Source organism: Bombus vancouverensis, chromosome 5 (assembly GCF_051014615.1).
Source record: "Bombus vancouverensis nearcticus chromosome 5, iyBomVanc1_principal, whole genome shotgun sequence".
In the NCBI taxonomy this organism is placed as follows: Eukaryota; Metazoa; Arthropoda; class Insecta; order Hymenoptera; family Apidae; genus Bombus; species Bombus vancouverensis.
In genome coordinates, this window is record NC_134915.1 from 15,564,983 (window position 1) to 15,585,163 (window position 20,181).

The 20,181-nt window shown below is 31.0% G+C and overlaps 5 protein-coding genes and 1 long non-coding RNA gene across 7 annotated transcripts; 3 read left to right on the forward strand and 3 right to left on the reverse strand.

Annotated features, from left to right (window-relative positions):
* Window positions 1-1,943: 1,943 nt before the first annotated feature.
* On the reverse strand, window positions 1,944-5,109 carry pAbp (poly(A) binding protein). Its single transcript, XM_033337754.2, has 4 exons — window positions 4,601-5,109; window positions 3,734-4,044; window positions 2,709-3,654; window positions 1,944-2,626 (listed from the first exon to the last, which is right to left on the reverse strand). Exons 1-4 carry the CDS (start codon window positions 4,791-4,793, stop codon window positions 2,184-2,186), a joined length of 1,893 nt encoding a protein of 630 aa, XP_033193645.1. The 5' UTR covers window positions 4,794-5,109; the 3' UTR covers window positions 1,944-2,183.
* Window positions 4,846-5,809, reverse strand: LOC143302739 (uncharacterized). Its single transcript, XR_013058513.1, has 3 exons — window positions 5,793-5,809; window positions 5,596-5,690; window positions 4,846-5,249 (listed from the first exon to the last, which is right to left on the reverse strand). It is a non-coding gene; the product is annotated as an uncharacterized LOC143302739 (long non-coding RNA).
* Window positions 5,810-6,274: 465 nt separating this feature from the next.
* Window positions 6,275-7,245, forward strand: LOC117158639 (cytochrome b-c1 complex subunit 7). Of its 2 annotated transcripts, none has more exons than XM_033337764.2 (4): window positions 6,275-6,445; window positions 6,539-6,616; window positions 6,789-6,955; window positions 7,054-7,245. In XM_033337764.2, exons 1-4 carry the CDS (start codon window positions 6,409-6,411, stop codon window positions 7,129-7,131), a joined length of 360 nt encoding a protein of 119 aa, XP_033193655.1. In that variant the 5' UTR covers window positions 6,275-6,408; the 3' UTR covers window positions 7,132-7,245. The 2 variants fall into 2 exon arrangements, with proteins under 2 accessions (XP_033193655.1, XP_033193656.1); XM_033337765.2 differs by having other exon boundaries at window positions 6,281-6,445; window positions 6,539-6,586.
* A 350-nt stretch (window positions 7,246-7,595) lies between these two features.
* Window positions 7,596-11,224, forward strand: NaPi-III (Na[+]-dependent inorganic phosphate cotransporter type III). The gene is made up of 6 exons (XM_033337318.2): window positions 7,596-8,601; window positions 8,713-9,486; window positions 9,582-9,788; window positions 9,860-10,070; window positions 10,158-10,795; window positions 10,898-11,224. The coding sequence occupies exons 2-6, from the start codon at window positions 9,283-9,285 to the stop codon at window positions 11,126-11,128; spliced, it is 1,491 nt and encodes a 496-aa protein (XP_033193209.1). The 5' UTR covers window positions 7,596-8,601; window positions 8,713-9,282; the 3' UTR covers window positions 11,129-11,224.
* Window positions 11,225-11,289: 65 nt separating this feature from the next.
* Window positions 11,290-15,346, forward strand: LOC117158439 (EF-hand domain-containing protein 1). Its single transcript, XM_076618878.1, has 5 exons — window positions 11,290-11,492; window positions 11,574-11,710; window positions 11,830-12,152; window positions 12,345-12,793; window positions 12,871-15,346. Exons 1-5 carry the CDS (start codon window positions 11,445-11,447, stop codon window positions 13,786-13,788), a joined length of 1,875 nt encoding a protein of 624 aa, XP_076474993.1. The 5' UTR covers window positions 11,290-11,444; the 3' UTR covers window positions 13,789-15,346.
* Window positions 15,347-16,156: 810 nt separating this feature from the next.
* On the reverse strand, window positions 16,157-19,821 carry Ythdf (YTH domain-containing family protein). Its single transcript, XM_033337355.2, has 4 exons — window positions 19,445-19,821; window positions 19,316-19,343; window positions 16,460-18,147; window positions 16,157-16,367 (listed from the first exon to the last, which is right to left on the reverse strand). Exons 1-4 carry the CDS (start codon window positions 19,478-19,480, stop codon window positions 16,320-16,322), a joined length of 1,800 nt encoding a protein of 599 aa, XP_033193246.1. The 5' UTR covers window positions 19,481-19,821; the 3' UTR covers window positions 16,157-16,319.
* Between the last annotated feature and the right edge of the window lie 360 nt (window positions 19,822-20,181).

Consider the following 20,181-nt stretch of genomic DNA (forward strand, 5'->3'; position numbering starts at 1 on the left):
ATTATTGAAGAATTTCGGTTCTATTTCTATGAAAACAAATAATTAACTTGAAGAAGTTAGCTACGTAACTAAATTGAAGAAATTTGGAACTTTTTATGGATCAGCAATTAGCAACATTGTATTTCCTAAAACAACTTGAAGAAGCGGTCAAACAATCGATATTATTATTTAAGATTGCCAACATTACTCTAAACCAGCGATTCTTAACCTGTGGTCCAGGAACCTGCGGGGGCCACGAGGTCCTCACACATATAGGTTATTATTGTATATGTTATCGGAATAAAAAATATTTAGTACATATGTATATTTATTTATTTATAATGAATCTCTTCTCTCAAAAATTTAAAGATATTGAATAAAAAAACAAGTTATGTAATTTTTAAATGGGAAAAGAAATCTTGAAAATTAATACAAAATACCTAGGTAGACCACATAGGAATTCATCTGAATCTCCAGGTCACCGATCTCCTTGACAATAGTATACAAATCAAGGCACAGGACTTTTGAGACAAAAGGCACTAAACTCACCATCGTAATTAAAAAAAAAATATTCAACGACCAGAAATACCCAAGAGCCAAACATATATTTAATTAAGAAGTATAGAAGAACATACTGCGTGTAGGTCTCGTCAAAAGCCTGTACCAACAACATATTTGCTTATAATTTCTTATAATTAGGAGATTAATTGCAAATAATCTTGCGACATGAAAAAAGTTTCTACAATGAACGTAATAAAATAGTTAGAATAATTCGTTATTTGAAATAATTGAATAATGCCGGTTTAGATTTGGATTTGGTAATAAATGAAAAAATAGTTTGAAAGTATATTAAATTTTATTATACAGCGTAACGTGGTCAACCGATTAGAGATTGAACCTAGAATAGATTTTTTTATCCAACACCTCGTTTTGAAAAAAATTGAGTTTGAAAAATACGGATGTGTTTTTAATTTTTCTTCAGATAATTTCTTTGTTTTACTCGTAAAAGAAATATTTCAGGTGAAGAGAGTTCGTAAGACACACTGTATCTAATAAGCATTTCTTATGATCACTATACATACTACTATCAGTTATTACAGCATTATATTCTCATTATTAGATTACAGATTTTTATACTAATTAGTATTCTTACAAATCTAATTAAATAAGTGGAATCTAAGTAGAAATTTATTTCATTCACTGAATATTGTAATAAATACTATACTTTGGATATTTTTGTACATTATGTGTATTTTTTTAAATGTTACATTTTCTATAAATGCGGAAAAATCTACAGTCTACTAATTATTTTTATTTATATTTCAATAATTCGTGCGAATTTTACAGATATAAATATAAGTTCCTGTCTCTTTTATGTTCTTACTTATTACACTTAATTACCAAGATCACTGATCGCACTTTGTGTAATTTTTATAAAAATAATTGAAGTTTAGAAATATATAATTTAGAAAATACTTACTGCTATTTGATTAATATCAACACATAATCCCAGATATTGATAATGTTATCATTAATTGTTAATATTAAAACATATGTGCCAAAATAACGTGAATAAAACAAAATTTATATATTTTATTTATTCATAACTTATACAATTTCTGACAAAGAATGATCTATAAAATAAGTTATCCCGATAGTTCTAAATTTATATAACTTGCATACAAAGTATAGGTTAATAAAAACGCACATTTTTTAAATTGTGTTATTAAACTATTTGATACTTTATACCAGTTTATTACAAAAAGAAAAGGCAACAAATATTAACATATAATTCTAATCAATGTAATCAATAAAGGCCAAATTGCAGTTCAAACTCTTCAAATAATTTATTTTCTATACTTTCATTACATGTGTCATATGAAAGTAAGAATACAAATATCTTAATAATAATTAAAAAAAAAAACATTTAAATCAAAATAAGGATCAGGGAAAGAATGAACTCATTTGATACTTTTAAAGGAAAATTTATTATCATAAAACTTGATGAAAAACCCTTTCATGACCAATTATTAGTTTTGAATAACAATTTGTTCCTGTCATTCTTGCATGTAATAATCCTTAAGCCACCATAAAGCTTCAGAAAAAATTTGATTAAACCAAGGATAATCGCAGAATGAGTAAGAAAAACTGAACAATGTTACGAACGATTAAAGAAGAATAAAATAATACCTTAATTAAGATGTTTACTCTTTTTTAGAAGCCACAGCCTGTTTGGCCTGATGAGCTTGCAATACAGCTACGGCCTCTTCAACCTTGGCTTTCAGCGATTCATTATGCTCCAACATGTGCAGGAGCTCTGAATTGTCGATCTCCAACAACATTCCAGTGATCTTTCCAGTAAGTTGCGGATACATACATTGAATCAATGGGAAGAGACGCTCTCCCAACATTTGTTTCTGCTCTTGCGGTGGAGCAGCTGCCAACATTGAGGCAGTTAGTGGTTCTTGGCCTTGAATATGAACGGCTTGTTGAACAGGAGTAGGAGCAGGAATTGCCATTGCTTGTGGAGGATTGCGCATGTTTGAAGTGTATTTGTAATTTGACGGACGGCTTTGAGCTGTAACTCCGACTGCTGGGCCAGCCATGGAACGATTTTGCATATTTGCACCACCAACCGTTTGTTGACCTAAAAGAACAAATAAAATAAGTTGAAGTTTTTATAATTGAAATTTCGAAAATAAATTTTATAAAAATTTAACCTTCATTACCTGTGATAGGTCGAGCAGACAATGTACTTCGCATAGCACCAGGTTGTGCAGTAGGAGCACGCGGTGCAGCCCTAAATGGACCTTGCATCGTAGCAAAACCTGAACTTCCAGTTTGTGCATTGGGTCGTACTTGATTAGGTTGCGCTGGCCACCGGGGAGTTGTACGAATTTGGGCCATCTGTGCAGGTCCATAGAATCTTTGCGGCTGTGGAATAGTGGGAACGAAATAATTTCCGGCACCACCAGGCTGGAATATTTGACCCATTTGCTGCATACGCATGTTTGCTAAACGTTGCATGTATTGAGAAGCAAGATGTGCTTTACGATCTTCTTTACGCTGAGCCAGAGCAACATATAATGGTTTAGTAACTATTATGCGACCGTTCATCTCTGTTACAGCTTTCGTAGCTTCTTCAGGAGCGGAAAAACAGACAAATCCAAAGCCTTTGCTGCGTCCTTCTTCCATCATAACTTTCGCAGAGGTAATAGTTCCGAACGGTGCAAATTCTTTGCGCAACCGCTCGTCATCTATACTATCGTCCAAATTCTTTACGTATAGATTTACACCTTGATAACGATTTAAACGTTCTAATTTCAATTGCTCGAACTTCCTCTTAAGTTCTTGCTGACGCTCTGCCTTCTTTTGTGCCCGTCCGACGTACATACACTTTCCTTCAGCGACCTCTTTTCCATTTAATTCAAGTACAGCTTGTTCAGCTGCGTCAGGATCCTCAAAAGCAACAAAACCGAAACCTCGAGATTTTCCGTCATCTTTAATCATTACTTTATGACTGGTGATGGTCCCATATTTTTCAAACATATCTTTAAGTTTGTCGTCTGTCATATCTTCCCCAAAATTCTTTACGTAAACATTGGTGAAAAGCTTAGCTTTCTCTCCTAATTCCTTCTCGCGTTCTTTACGGGGTATAAATTTACCAACATATACCTGCACATTGAAAAGATACTATGAAGATTATTGTAAAAAAGATTAAATAAGTAAAGAATAATAATAAGAAAAATATTACCTTTTTTCCATTAAGCAACATGCCATTAACTCTATCAATGGATTTATTTGCTGCTTCCTCCGTCTCAAAATGCACAAAACCATAACCTTTAGAAACGCCAGATTCATCTTGAGCTACTTTGCAACTAAGTATGTTACCAAAAGCAGAGAACGTATCATACATTGCTTTATTGTCTATGTTTTTATCTAAATTTTTAATAAAGACATTTCCAACACCAGATTTTCGAAGAGAAGGATCACGTTGAGACCACATGATACGAATTGGCCGTCCCTTTATCATGTCAAAGTTCATGGTATCTAGAGCACGTTCCGCTAAAATGAGCAAAAACTTATTTATTTGCTATTATTATTAAAAATCTACATTAAATTTCGTAACAATGACCAAATTGTTGTTTTTTTTTAATTATATAATTGTGAACTAAAAATTTAAAGAAATGTCCAATCATTTCGTAAAAAATTACAAACGATCTACATGTTACATATACAAATAATTCATAAAGTATCCCAATAATACAAACATATTAATAAATTAATTTTTTATTTAAATTACGATCGCAGATATATACATAATAAATATCACATATTAAAACTTATTATTGTTAGGACTAGCAGATTTGTATCAAAATATCCGATATCCCAAAACCTTTCCTCAAAACGAAAAAAAAGTAATAGAAAAAATAAGGCATGACTCAATCCAATCAACTGCTACTACTTTGTTCGAAGTAGGTTTCAATATGGTGGTATCGTATGATTCGAAACACGTGTCAAGCACGGACAAATGATGTAATAAAGGATGATGTATCTTGAAAAAATGTAAGATATCCGAGTAAAAAAATATATTGAAATAAATAAATATGATCATACTCACCATCAGCAGGCTGTTGGAAGTTAACATAAGCGTAACCGAGCGAACGTCGAGTAATCATATCACGACAGACGCGTATCGAGAGTACGGGCCCAGCCGAGGAAAACTTCTCGAAAAGCATCGCCTCCGTGATATCACTATGCAAGTCACCCACGTAAAGTGAGGCCATGGGGTAATTTGGAGCTCCCGGATTCATTATAATATTATTCCCTCGTCGTGCAGCTGCTTAAGTTGAAAAATTTCTCTGATTTTTGGTATCTCTTGTTCCTTCAATATGGCTTGCGCTCTTCCGACCACGTTGTCCTTCGTAATGCAATTGATTACTATTTTTTTCCACACTTTACTTACGTTTCGCGGTTTTCAGCTACGGTTTTTCGATTTTTTTGTGTATATTTTTGTAATTTTTATATTTTTTTTGGTTTTTTTTTTTATAGAAGAGTTATTTCACGAATGGAAGTGGGTTGTGTGACCTATTTTGTTCAAAAGGAGACACAACCTCACATCTCTACTCTTTCAGAGGAAGAGGCGGCGGAAGTAGTTCTATTCACGATTATATAGTAACCATACAACGCATTTGCACGCTTGTAAAAGTAGTCCCTCTCGTGAATTGCACTGCCATCTACATTCAAATCTAGGTTGTTTTCAAATGTTCCTAGTATGATCAAAGACAAGTTTGGAATAGTCTAGGCACAGCAGTCATATAAATCGTTTATGTTTGTATGACCTGGACCCGAGCAGTTAGATCATATAATTTACTATATAATTTATATGATTTATATAAGTAGTTTATAGTACTATGGATGAAAGCATCCACCGAGTGAAGCCAAAAAATTAATATGGCGTCAGTTTCAGAAAGCGTTTCGCTCGATATGTTTACAATACCTATGTATATATATATGTCACACATGCACGAAGCGATTTCTGAAACCGTCGTCATGTTAACATTTTCGGTTTCACTTGATAGATGCTTTCCCCTAGCAAAAATCACGTGTACATACCTGTGGTCATATGAACAAGACTGGACACTCCTATACCAAAAGTACGGTTGTTGTGTACAACCGTGACGATTGTCATATAAACAGGACTGACACTCCTATACCGAAAATATTAATAAACCCCATTAACTCTTTTGAGTCCATAAAAATCAAGATGGAGGCTAAGAAAAGGTCTTATTCTGCGCATGCGTGACACGTACATACATATACAGAGATACTATGAATGTCTCAAGCAGAGATAGACATTCTACTGGTCTCTGTCTGTCTCATAGAAATATATTTTTCTTAGTCCTTCATGTTGATTTTGTTCGACTCAAAAGACGGACGGTTTTCCCTAGCAAGTGTCTGGACCTGTTTATACGATTGTACCCATATCTGTCTTATACCACATAAATAAAATATATTTTCTTACTTTTATAAACGAAATAATTATCATAATACATATAAAATTTCTTATATAAAAATATCAATTTTTAACGTTTTTTAAAACATCCAAATGTACCAAATTTTACATTTTATTTTAAATACATATGTATCTCTGAATGATGATGAATAAATTGATATTTTATACAGCTCACAACTATACTTTTATTTATATTATAATTTTCCTAAAATATGATAATTTATACAATTGCACAAACATAAGATAAGATCGTATACTACATTAAAAGTACTTCAGATAATTCATTGAGATGATATACTGATGCTGAGTAACTATACACTATACACTTTATTGTAGTGAGAGTAAGCACGAACGTTAGCAGTTGGAAACTGCAAGTGTGAGCAATTTAGCATTAAGTACGTAAAAGGTCTAATATGGCTAGTATGGTTAGATACATAATACAAAAATATCGTGAGTAAATTTATAATTTATAAAATTTTGTACATTAGAAAAGTGCTATACTCTTATATAATTATATATCTATATGTATGTCGTGTTTTATAGCAAACATACAAAAATGGGCATATAATGTTAGTGGATTTAATAAGTATGGTATGAAATATTCATATATTATATTTTTATGTATGTATTACTTGTATTATATATATTCGTGTAATAATTATTATATGAATATATCTTTCAGATGAGATATTTTATTACTTTATAATATGAAATGTGGAATGCTAGTTTAAATAATTTAATAGAATTTACATAAAAGTGTACATTCTAAATGTTTAATTTTATATAAATTTAGGTTTATATAAAGATGACCTTTTGTGGGAGGATGAAGTTGTATTAGAAGCATTACGGCGATTACCGCCTCATTTAGTAGAAGAACGTAATTTCCGAATTATCAGAGCCACACAGTTAGATGTTGAACATAAGATTTTACCAAAAGAACAATGGACTAAATGGGAAGAGGTAACTTAATATTATTCAAAGAATCTATTTACATGTTAAATATTTTTGTGATTATTTTGTATTTGGAACAATTAATTACTTTATTTGTTACAAAATAGGATGTAGAATACCTTACACCCTATGTAGAGGAAGTAAAAAGAGAACGAGCAGAGAGAGCAAAATGGGATGCAGAGTAAATTATAATAATGTAGTAATAAATATATTCATCTTACACTTAAATTGTAATTTCAAGATATTGGTTTGTGTATATAGCATACAGATATTAAATAAACTGTCTTTAGGCACTTAAATTCCATTGTTTCAAATATAGTTATTACCATGTGAGAAATGTTACATAATTGATAGTATTTTTTTATATGTTATATATGTTTCATTGTTAAATATTAAAGTAAATAAATTATTCTATATATATGATTCATTTAAAACATTTTTCTTTAATTATTTTTCATTTATATTTTCATATTGTACAAATGTAAAATTAGTTACTAAATTAAAAATTAGTTAACTAAAACAAGTGTAAAATTAGTAATTTGAAATATTAGGATAATGGAAGTCATTGAAATATTAGCAGTTAAAAGAAATTAAATATCAGGATTAACGTTTAAAATTAATGAAGATTTAGGTGGGTGACTATTTTGTTTAATGATATATTTAAGAGGAAGTGATTATTGCTAGTTATGTCCGCATTAATTGGAACTCATTTAACGCCCTTTATGCAATGACTTAGTCATCATTCCCCCACGAATCTATGCCACATAGTTAGTGCGTAATACATACATTGTTAATGAGCGCGATGACATTAAAGAGAAGCCTTCACGGGCTTGTAAATGTGAGGAATAGAATCAATTTTTTTATCGATTTATATATAAAAGACGACAGAATTGCGATGCAGTAAATAATTTTCGCATTATACTTATAAGAGTTTCGCGGGCAAATGGCGGATCAATATTTCACCCCCACGCGGATCTGAGCGGCATCCCCAATTACCAAAGATTTATACAAAGTAATTTAAGTTTTGTGAGTAAAAAAATCTATTTCCGTTTTTTCTTTTTTTTCTTAGCAAATTTTCAAGTAATTTTTTTCTGTTTTCATTACATACGATGCATATCTTTTACACAATTCTTAAAAGGAAAGCTTTAAAGTGAAAACCACACGGAACATCATATAAGGGATAATACAAAGAATGGTAATTGGAAATCACAACTTAAAAAATTGTTATATACAAATTTAATATAACGCACGATCGAAGATTTCTCTTATTCCAATTATTTACTCTCTTTTTCTTTTATGAACTTAATAGTGTTCGTAACTAGTGTTCGTAAAAGTAGTACGTAGTCTCCGAATTTTCGTTGCATTTCGTACACATACCCTTTTTGTAACGAGATAATAAGTTTTTACATTTTCCATTGTACACGCATGGAGAGAAACAATAATATCTGTTTAAGTCAGTTCTGTTAGGATTGTGAATTCTAATCGAGATATCAAGTGCTGTTATATGAAAAGTGAAAGAGTAACGCCACCCCTTCAAAGTCGAGCGTGAGAAAATTGACAAAACGTTTTACTACGATAATTAAATTCGCTTTGTGGATGTGAAGTACCTCATTGTTTAAAATTCATTTTAGGACAATTATAATGTGTGAACAAAGGTAATAAAATAAAATAGTTGCATTGCTTTTAAGAACTTTTATATGTTAATGTAGGAAAGTTAAGACGTATATGAATATTATGTCAAATATATATATTTCGGTTAATTACAGATGCCGGATGAACAGCGATCAGTGTATTTTCAAGGAAGGAAAACACTGATAATGAATCCCCATAAAATTGATCACAATATTTTATACTTAATACAAAGTAAAAAATTTAAAGAGTTTGCACAATAACTCTTTTGATGCTGTTAAAAGCATTCTAATTATACATTGTTGTATGAAGAAAAAACAATGCTATATATATCAGGTGCTGCGCCAAAATACTACCTCTGCTATGTGTACAAAGTTATAAAATTGATTGTTTTAAAAGCAAAATAAAGTTATTAAATATATATATATATACATATATATATATGTATGTATATATATCTACACATGTATAGGAATTTAAATATAAATGGAGAAATATATTCTGAACTATAAGTATTTATGTGTAAATGCATAACAGATAAAACTGGAAGCTCTTCCTTGATCCATGTTCTCTTATTCAACAATGTATTATCTACAAATAATATGACAGGAGAACATTCTAACACAATGATCTACTGACAAATGTATAGAAGTAAAAATATCTATATATCAATAGCTCAAAGGAAATAGTCATTAAAGTAATTAAAAATGAGCATACCATACGATGAGAATTTGATATGGATAGTAGTGGTTGGATTCATAGTGGCCTTTATTTTGGCATTTGGAATCGGAGCTAATGATGTTGCAAATAGTTTTGGAACAAGTGTTGGTGCAGGAGTACTTACAATATTCCAAGCTTGCATTTTGGCAACAATCTTTGAAATTGCTGGAGCTGTACTCATTGGCTATAAAGTATTTTCAAAATTTATATATTTTACAAACTCTATCACTATTGTGTTTATGTTACACTATTTTGTTTAAAATATATTAATTGATGCTTACTTTAGGTTTCTGATACTATGAGGAAAGGTATACTAAATGTGACATTATACGAAGGCCATGAAAAAGAACTAATGGTAGGAGCATTATCTAGTTTAGCTGGATCTGGTATCTGGTTAATACTAGCAACAGCATTGCGATTACCTATTTCTGGAACACATTCCATTGTTGGTGCTACAGTTGGTTTCTCACTTGTGTGTAAAGGTACTGCAGGGGTTAGTAAAATTATTATGTTAGTTTAAAAATAAATAAACAATATTCCAGGATGTAATAAGCATATTTGTAGGTCAAGTGGGTAGCTCTTGCAAACATAGCAGCATCTTGGTTTGCAAGCCCTGTACTTAGCGGAATTGTATCAGGTGCTATATTTTGGGTTCTAAGAAAATCAGTACTTCAATCTAGTAAGCCTTTAGAACAAGGTCTTTATATTCTCCCATTAGCATATGGACTTACTATTGCTATTAATGTTATATCAGTTGCACATGATGGACCTAAACGTAAATAAATATTGTATTTGTGTTGCAATGATTGATTTTGTTTTATTTCAGGGAAAATTGATGTCATTTCATTAATGTCTGTTTTAGTTTTGATGTTAGATCGAGTGCCATGGTGGGGTAGTGTACTTGCTGCATTAGGTTGTGGCTTATTTTCAGCTGCAATTGTTTATTTATTTGTTGTACCATGGCAAAGGAAAAGGATATTACTTTCATTAAGTAGCAACAAAAAAACAACAACTAAGTTTGGTACCTGTGATAAAAAAGAAACAACAGCATTATCTGTTATTTCTGAAGCTCCAAGTAGCAGTAATAATAATGGTAATGCAAAAGAAGCAGCGCCAAAATTACGTGGCAATAGCAGTGCCAGCCCTCTCTTAATGGTAGCAGGATCAGACATTGAAGGAGCTCAAACTGAAATTGAAAGAAAAAACGAAGAACCACCAGAAGTATCTCAACTCTTTGCTTTCTTGCAAGTATTAACTGCAGCATTTGGCAGTTTTGCTCATGGTGGTAATGATGTCAGTAATGCAATTGGTCCACTTATTGCACTCTGGGCTGTGTATGCAGAGGGATCAGCTAAGCAAGAAGCAGAAACCCCACTGCTTATATTACTTTATGGTGGTTTAGGAATATCAACTGGTCTTTGGGTATGGGGACGTAGAGTAATACAAACTTTAGGACAAGATTTAGCACGGATTACACCAACTACTGGATTTACTATAGAGGTATACACATTTTAGAAATGAAAAATTATAATACCTAAGAAAAAAATAATGTTCATTGTAACATTTATTACATAAATACATATTATTAAATATAAATTATAGGTAGGAGCAGCAGTAACAGTTTTGTTGGCAAGTAAGGCTGGTTTACCTGTGTCAACAACTCATTGTAAAGTGGGATCTGTTGTCTGTGTGGGATGGGCTTCGCGAGGTGGTGAGGGAGTTTCGTGGAAGTTATTTCGTAATATTGCATTTGCATGGTTAATTACAGTGCCAGTGGCTGGTTGCTTGTCTGCAGGATGTATGGCTATCTTTAAGGAAATAATTAGTTTGTGACTTTAATGCCAAGGCAACTAATCCATTTTAGTGAAAACCATCCAATGCTACTGTTGTCAATAATTTATGCAAAAATAAAGATCAAATATAAATTGACTTAGTTATTCTTTATCTATAAATATATTATGTATTCAATTATATAATTTTATAGTTAAAATGATAAGTAATATAACAATTAAAATACTGTTAAATCAATATAAAATAACGTTGTTATGGAAACCAATCTAAACAATCTTTTTAACAGTTACAAGTTCAATAGATATTCAATAGAGATGCTTCTTGAAAATATATTTTATTAAATAATTTAAAATTTAATATGGAAAATCTGCCACTTATACCAGGCTATACATTTCAAGATCCAAATGTAAGTCTGAAAAATTATTTAAATTAATTGTTACAATCATTATATTCAATGAAATTAAGCGAGAACATATTTCTTTTAAAGATCAAAGACTATAGGTTATTACAAAAATTTCATTTTTTAAATGGTTATCGTGTAGTACGTGATAGACACAGTGGTATCGGAGGAAGACCAATAGATATTGCATCTAGTGCTTATGTAAAAGAAGAGGATTGTGTACAGTAAGTGATAAATAAACGCAAAAATATAAAATTCATTTTTGTAAAATCTGATTTGTTCTTTTCTTAATTTTATATAAGTTTTCAATCTTTTTGGTGTAATGACATTAATTAAAATTTAGTTATGATCCATCATTAACATATGGTCGTGTAAAGGAATATGCATATCGACAATTCATTCCACACTATGCGCTATTTGCGCAGAAATGCCTCTGCTTTAAAGCGTTTTTTCGTCAAGGAGTTTTTAATTCTCCAGATGAACATTTTCGTATACGTCATGTTAATATAATATATCATTTGGAGGATGATACTATATGTGTAATTGAGCCTGCAATTGATAATGTCGGCTTTCAGCAAGGCAAGCTTGTTAGACGTGATAAAATTATAAAAAATATAAATGGCGACACATTTCATTGGAAAGATTTTAATGTTGGAATTGACGTATGTAAGTTATAAAAATGTTTCTGCTATGATTGTATATGCATACGTTTATTAGTAAGAGGCGGCAAAGAGTCCAACTTTTATTTAATTTATTTTCTTTAATAAAGAAAAATACATCTGCATTTATCTTTTATAATCTTTTGACATATTAATTATTTTTTCTTATCTTTTATTTAACTTTATTATGGGCTTGCAGGTATTTATGGTGTAGTCTATCATATTATTGATTGCGATCTATTTACTAGAGAGTATTTAAATAGCCAAGGTATAGATGTTGGAGATAAGGAAGAACCTCCTGTAGATCCTTATACAGAACTGAGATTGAGCAAGCAGAAAACATTAACTTGTATTACAAAAATATCAGATGATGATAGGCGACGATTTTTAGAATATGATAAAATGGTATTATTGTTTACTGCAACTTGGGATGACGATATTTATCAGATTATGTATTTCTTGATGGACGATACGATCGCTGTTCGTGAAGTACAAAAACCGAATAGCGGAAAAGATCCGGTACCAATGCTATTAAAAAGAATGAAAGTGCCAAAGGATTGGAAAAATTTACCATCAACTCATCCTGCTGCATATATGGAATATGGCGATCCAGAGATCATTGAATACTATACACCAAGTGACTTTTTAGTTAGTCTATAAATAATTTATAAATGTAAGTGTGTATTAATATGTTATAATTTATGTATTTTTCTTTTTAATTGCAGATAGGTGGTACAGTTTTTATATTCAATCGACGATTTTTTTTGCATGATTGTGATTCCTTCACACGAAAATATTATTCAGATATGTTAGGAATAACGCAACCGGAAGCAATTCCTTTTCCAACAAAAGATGTTATAGCTGTACCAGAGTATAAACCTCCACCACATATAATCTTCGGTACACCTGAAGATACTTACGTTTCTTGTCTATCATTTATACCGGAACCACCTAAGAAAGATGTCATTCGACAACTTCTTAATTTCCCTAGAAAACTACGTTATTCTATGAAAATAGACATGGTACATCCGGAGGATAAAAGTCGCGACTTTATTTTAGAATACAGTTTAAGTGACGGTACTGTACTCGTACAGGAACTTCAAAAACGTAACTCAGGACGTCGCGAAGGTTGTTTCCTAAAAGCAACATTGGTTGCAAAACCAAAGACTGGAAGAGATAATCCAGAATATTATACCCCTCAAGATTTCTATGTCGGTGCAAAAATTAATATTTTTAATCATTATTTCATAATAACTGGCGCTGATCTCTTTGTGTATCGTTACATTGAAGCGAATCCTGAAAAGTTTCCACAAAAAGTACGAGATAGTATTCGTAATTATTTAGTTAAGCAAAATTTACTTTCCACCGATATAGGGACAGAAACGAAAAAGATTCAAGATAACGAAGAAGCAAAATTGCAATCGCTTGAACCCTCTAGAGAGACCGTTGCAAGAGATATTAATATGAAACAATGTTTAAAGGATTTTGAAATTCAAACTAAATGTCGATATGAAGGAGAACACGGTGAATTACGACCACGCACACCACCACCAGAAGAACTTTGTCCAGATTTAATAACAAATAATAAACAATCATCTCATCAAGATCCAAAGACATTTACTGAAAACAAAGTAAAAAAGTAAATAAAATGGGATGATCAGGTTCAATGATGATAAAGAAATATTATTTCTGATCAATAATTACGTTCAACACAATATTTTCAACAAATTTACAAATATACATTAATTTATCACACTTTAAAATATGGTTTTCTTAATTTAAATAATTGCTTTAAGTAAGTTAGTATCTGATAACGCATGATCATAAAACATCGGTATTATACATGTATTACGTTGAACGCAATTACTACTCAATCTTTTATCATTTTTTAATTACAGAACTTGCAATCAAAACTAAATCAAATTCATATTTTCTGAATAATTCATTGCCTGCATACATGATTCTGTAATAGTTCAATTTGAATATTAAATTTATAGTTCAAATCAATATTTAATCAAGTACAATTATACAATGTAAATACTAAACAATGTAGTACATTACAAGTATACTATTTGTATGTCTGCATATTATAATACAATGATAATATACAGATACACCGTCTGTATACATTAGCATGTGCTATATTAACCATAAAATAAAGTTTAGATAAACTTTGGAATCCAAACATTTTTAAGCAGAACTCTAAAATGATTGAAAAAAGCAACTATTTTCAATAATAATTTCCCATAAAATACTTCTTAGTAAATAGTCTAACAAAATATTTTAGTGCTGTTCAACTGAAATACAGAACTTTAATAGATTTAATTTTTATTCAGTTATTTTTAGTTATTGGACATTACTACATGTCCATTTTCTGAGCAACTTATTCTACTTGTAAACTATAAATAAGCTAAAGTGATTCAAAAACATTGGCTACAAATTTTTAATATTGATATATTACTTTAATAAAATGTGTTTATTTTTTAATCATTTACAATATAAAAACAAGAAAAGAGATTTGTAATGTATATGATTCAGATTCCCTTTCTTGTTTATAATTGAGTATGCAAAAGTAGTTATGATAATATGCATACCTTCATTAAAAAATCTGCATTAAACTACTCTGTGGTTTAATTCATTGATTAATTTTGTACAAACTTTTTAATCAACTCAAAATCTCATGTCACTACTTTGTAATTAATTCTTTGATCATATGCAAAAATGATACTAATTTGCAATGAAAAAGTAATTTAATTTTTATAAAAACTTAAAGAACTCAAATTTCCTTATTTTACTGCTTCTTTTACAATTTTCTACAAATTAATTACTATATGTAACTACGTATATGTAAATGTGTATATATAACTACCAGCAAAATGTAATCAAATCTAAGATGGAATCTATTATTTTATATATTTTAGTTTACTAAATCCACATTAGTTAAGCAATTCTTGTTATATTAGTGTTCAATTTTCTACATATAATTTGTGAAAAATTGTTCAAATTTACTGATATTATTTTTAAAGGAGCCGTTTTCTTAATGGGCATGAAAAGTATACATATTCCTTTTTTCCAATATACAAAAACACAAGGTTTCTATTTCAGTAAAAACAACTGGAATTTATAAAATAATGAAACCATGACAAAAAGTGTATCAAACATTAAAACAAAATAAAGTAACAGTCAATTTCAACAATAAAACTGATATCTCATGAAATTTTCATAAAATAGTACAGTAATCATTATCATATATGTTACTATAGAGTAACTATAATATTATTTTCATATAATTTTTTAGTTCACTTTTGCAGTCCATGAATAATATAATAATATAATAAGAGGTAATATATATATATATAATACACATATATAATTATATTATATATATTTATATATATATTTATATATATTTATACATATTATATATAATTAATGTATATATAATATATATAGTGAATATATGTAATATATAATATATATTAGAATAATATATATATATTATATATATAATTTGCAATAGATATAGAATATGCATAAAATAATCAGTTGACAATAATTTCTATTATTATCCAATGATCAAGCATAATTGTTACACATAAACTTAAAACGTTGTAATAAGCCCTTGCACCTTTATAACAAAGAAAGGTGAGTCCTTTCAGCCACAGGCACCAGGTTATATGTCCATCAAAGTTTAAAATGGTAATTGATTTAAATGACACTTGCTTACAATATTGTTCTCGCATAGATTTTTTCATTATCAACAAAAGTTTAAGCATTTTACAAGGGTTAGTCCATATATTACAGTTTTTTCTTCTGTTCCATATTTCATTTTTCTCTCATTTTTAATTTGTACGTTTAAGAAACACCTTTCGATGAATAGCACGCAACACCACACTATATGCTTATAACTGTCAGCAAGGTTACCCAATATCCCTTGAAATTGAATTACGTTCTTCTTCATGGTAGTTATGATCAGATAATATTTATGATGCCGTCGTGACGCTAATTATAAGGAAGGAAATAGTCTCAATGATGACAAGTTTTCACAGGAATTAGAAGCCTTTTGTGTATCCAAGAAAGCAAAGGTAAGTAGTAAGACGATAATTAGTCGTAGCATGCTTTCTTTACGATGATTACTATTATGAACAGTATTATATTCTTGTTGTATCCATCGCTACTGGCGTGAACCTCCTCTGCCTCTACCACGACCACCATCCCGATCCTATACAAAGAGATACATCATTTAAAAAAGTACTACCATATAATTAATTTTGAATTTCATTACATTTATAATATCATAATGCTGTCACTTACTTTGCGTTGATGATGTAAATGCGATTGATGAGGATGATGATCCCTTGATAAATCTGAATGTCCTCTATTTCTATGATTGGAAGAGTGATGATGTTGTATAGCATTTGATGGAGCCTTACGTTGATCTTCTTCTGCTTGTTTACGTTCATAATGTCCAAAGTCATCAAAAATGCTAGTTGAATGTCGATAAGTATGTAATATACGCAGCACTGTTATGCCTTTTGCGTGAGGGACTTCCTGTGCATCCCTTGAATTAGTCACTGGTTTATTTTCATTGTTTTCTAGTCTAATGTGACGAAGTTGCACATTAGGAACATCTTTAACATAAATCCAACGTACACGAAATTGGCCTTTCCATTTATCTTGAGACCATACAGAGCTATTGCTCTTATAATCAACAGGTGACACCATTTGTGCCATACCACAAAAGTGACCAGATCCATTGACAGAAAAGAACAAATATAAAGGCGCACCTTCACAACTGGCTTCTTTATATGCTTGATCCAATCTTTTATTACCATGCTCAGTACTGCACCAAATCTCATATTTAATGGATCTATGAATATCATCCTCAGAGTAAGACTTGATTACAAAAAACCTAGCTCCAGGAGCAGTTTCATCAAATTCTACAGGATTATAATCATTCTTCACTTTCAGCTTATCTAAGACAGGATGCGACTGTGATTGTGTAATTTGCTGCTGTTGTGGCTGCAGTTGCTGCTGTTGTTGCTGAGGTTGCTGCTGCTGCTGCTGTTGTTGTTGTTGTTGTTGCTGCTGCTGTTGGTGTTGGTGCTGTTGTTGTGGGGGCATATGAATCTGCGATTGTGGAGGTGATGGAGGTGTTGTAGGTTGTCTATTCCAACATGGTGGAGGAGGAGGAGGTCTCTGTCTCTGAGCCAATGGCGGGGGTGGTGGAACAGGAGGCTGTACTTGTGGTGGCGGTGGTGCTGTTGGAGGAGGTGCAGAAGATTTACCTTCACCCCATGTTCCAATATCCATATTGTGCTTCCCTGGCACAATAGGTGGTGGTGGCATTCCAGCCTTTTTTTTCATTCCTTGAGAAGATGAAAGTGGAGGAACAGGCTTTGCAGGTTGACTTGCAACACTGGCCCATGTTATCTTTCTAGGTTCTTTTGCTTCTGGTTTTATTGATTGATTAGATGAAGTTTGTTCTTGACGTGGAACTTCTCCACTTCCTAGTGACAAGCCTTGCACACTTTGTTCAATAGTCTTAATTTCTGCATTACTAGGTGTTGGATAATTTTCATTTCCACGTGGAGCCTGATAATAATCTTCATAGCGTGTTTTTCTTGGAGTGCCCCAAGCACTAAAATCACCATTTCCATGAAAATAATTAAAAGCAGGTTGACCAAATGTACTAAAACCACCTCCTGCACTAGCAGAAAACATTCCATCCATGCCATATGCATCGTGACCTATTTGACCTCCATAGCCAGAAAGAAACGCAACGGGGTCTGTTCCATTTGACCAAGTACCATCCCCAGCACCAAATGTTTGATAAGGGAATGAAGTACCTGCATAGTAAGGACTATATGGATCACCAGTTCCAATTGGATAACTAGAATGATGTGTACTATTGCCTCCTCTCCATGAATCAAATCCAGTATCTTCTCCACCAGCATGTTCTGTCTGTGGTTGCTGCTGGTGTTCTTTAGGACCATTGCTCACTATTAGGATGAAATTTCATTTCATTAGTATATAAAATGAACTTTTCTTGATGAAATAGTCTAAAATGAATTCTTTAACAACTTAGTTCGAATGATAATTCTTAAATGAAATTGAATGTCCCAGTATATTGTTAGAAATATTTCTATTTAATAATCAAATACTATCAACAAAATATCAATTATAAAACAAAATATTCCTATGATTCAGAATTTAAAATCATATAGAATATATGGTACAATAACTACACATTACTATTAAAAATTAAGAAATTGTCTTTTAGCAAAATTTTTTTAATTTCTTAATTTCGAGAAATTTTTCCAAGTAATTGCTATAAACAATTCTATATTGAAAATTTCAACATATTAAAATTGGTAAAAACTACATGTGTTACAAAACACATAAAAAAGGCTTTATTTTATCTTCTAGTAAAAAAACATAATTTCAATAATGAATAATTAGAAATGACACCCTGTTACAAGATTTTGTATAGAAATCGAATTTTGAATACAGTGAAATATTAATTATAATATACAAAATAGTAGGTTACTCTGGTTTAATGATTATATCTTGTATAAGATATTTCATAATATTAACAAATCGATATAAATAAATGACTTTGGTTTTTTTACTAAATTATGTAATATTTTTAATAATTTAACTGTATGACGTAGCCGATATATGAACGTATTATCTTTTGAGATTTATGAATATTTCAAATTATCCGATTATTTATATATATATATATATATACACATACACACACACACACATATATATAAGCGAACACGATTCTGAATTCATTAAAAAAAATGCTATGAAATAATGCTATTGATAACCTAACATATCCGATATATACTAAAGCATACAGATAGGTTAATGCACTATGTATATATACCTATATAAAGATCGGCTAAAAATATAGATAACAACACTTCATATTAGTTTAAAAAAAATTGCGTGCATTAACTTACCGTGATACCGACAGGCATTGATAAAATTGCACACAATAGACACAAACTCGGAGTAATTATACTATTTGGAGTACAAAAATCTATGCACGCATGCAATAATTTTTATAATGAACAGTTCGTCTGTTTTTAGAATTACACATCACCAAAAGAAATAATGAAAAAAAGAAAAAAATCGTAGGAGAATACAAAGTCTCACCTTGACTGTTAGTTTGTCCTTTCATCCGCTGCATTCCGTTGCATGGAAAAATATACAAAATTTAGAATGGCTGTCTTCAGTGAAAGGTATCTGCAGTACAGCGGTGTGGTAGCAAGTCAACACACTGACCTGATTTGAAACAGCACCTGCCAATCCAGTTGACATAACCTATCACACACTCTTGTCCTCTCTTCACAGACGCCAAATAGACGGCTGTGCCTTTAATAAAATAAAGTTTTTCAAACGCAATACCACAATTACATGCGACCAGCGTTATAGCACTCGATGTACCGCGGACACTTCTTTCTTACGGGAAGTCTTCAAACTATGAAATTCGCTGAACCTGAGACCTCCGCGTTATTTTCCCGTAATGTCTTGCCGCGAGAGAGTCTCAGGAATCTTTTTTCGTTACACTTCCAGACAGATAAATTTCCACAAAATCCTCAACTCTGAATAATAACTACGTGACGTACACTGACCTCTCGTATGTATTAACAGATTGTCTAACATTCGCAACAATAAGGTCCCTATACGATTATTCCGTCGAACGTGTGTTATCCTATAGTCCGATATGATTGGATTAGATAGATTAAATTAAAAAATATGTTGTTCCTGTTATTTTTATATGTATCTTACAGATATATTAATATTATTGCACAGTATGAAAATTTCCTTTTTATCTTCGTATTTACTAGTTTTCTACTGATGATTAGAGCTAGAAACTAGAGACTCAATGTTGAGTATGGTCGTGTTTTGATGAATTTAGTTCGTACACATTGTGTAATACAGAATTAATTCACACAATATATGATATGATGCGATATAATATTTGTATACATCATATAGGAAAAATTTCATGTATAAAT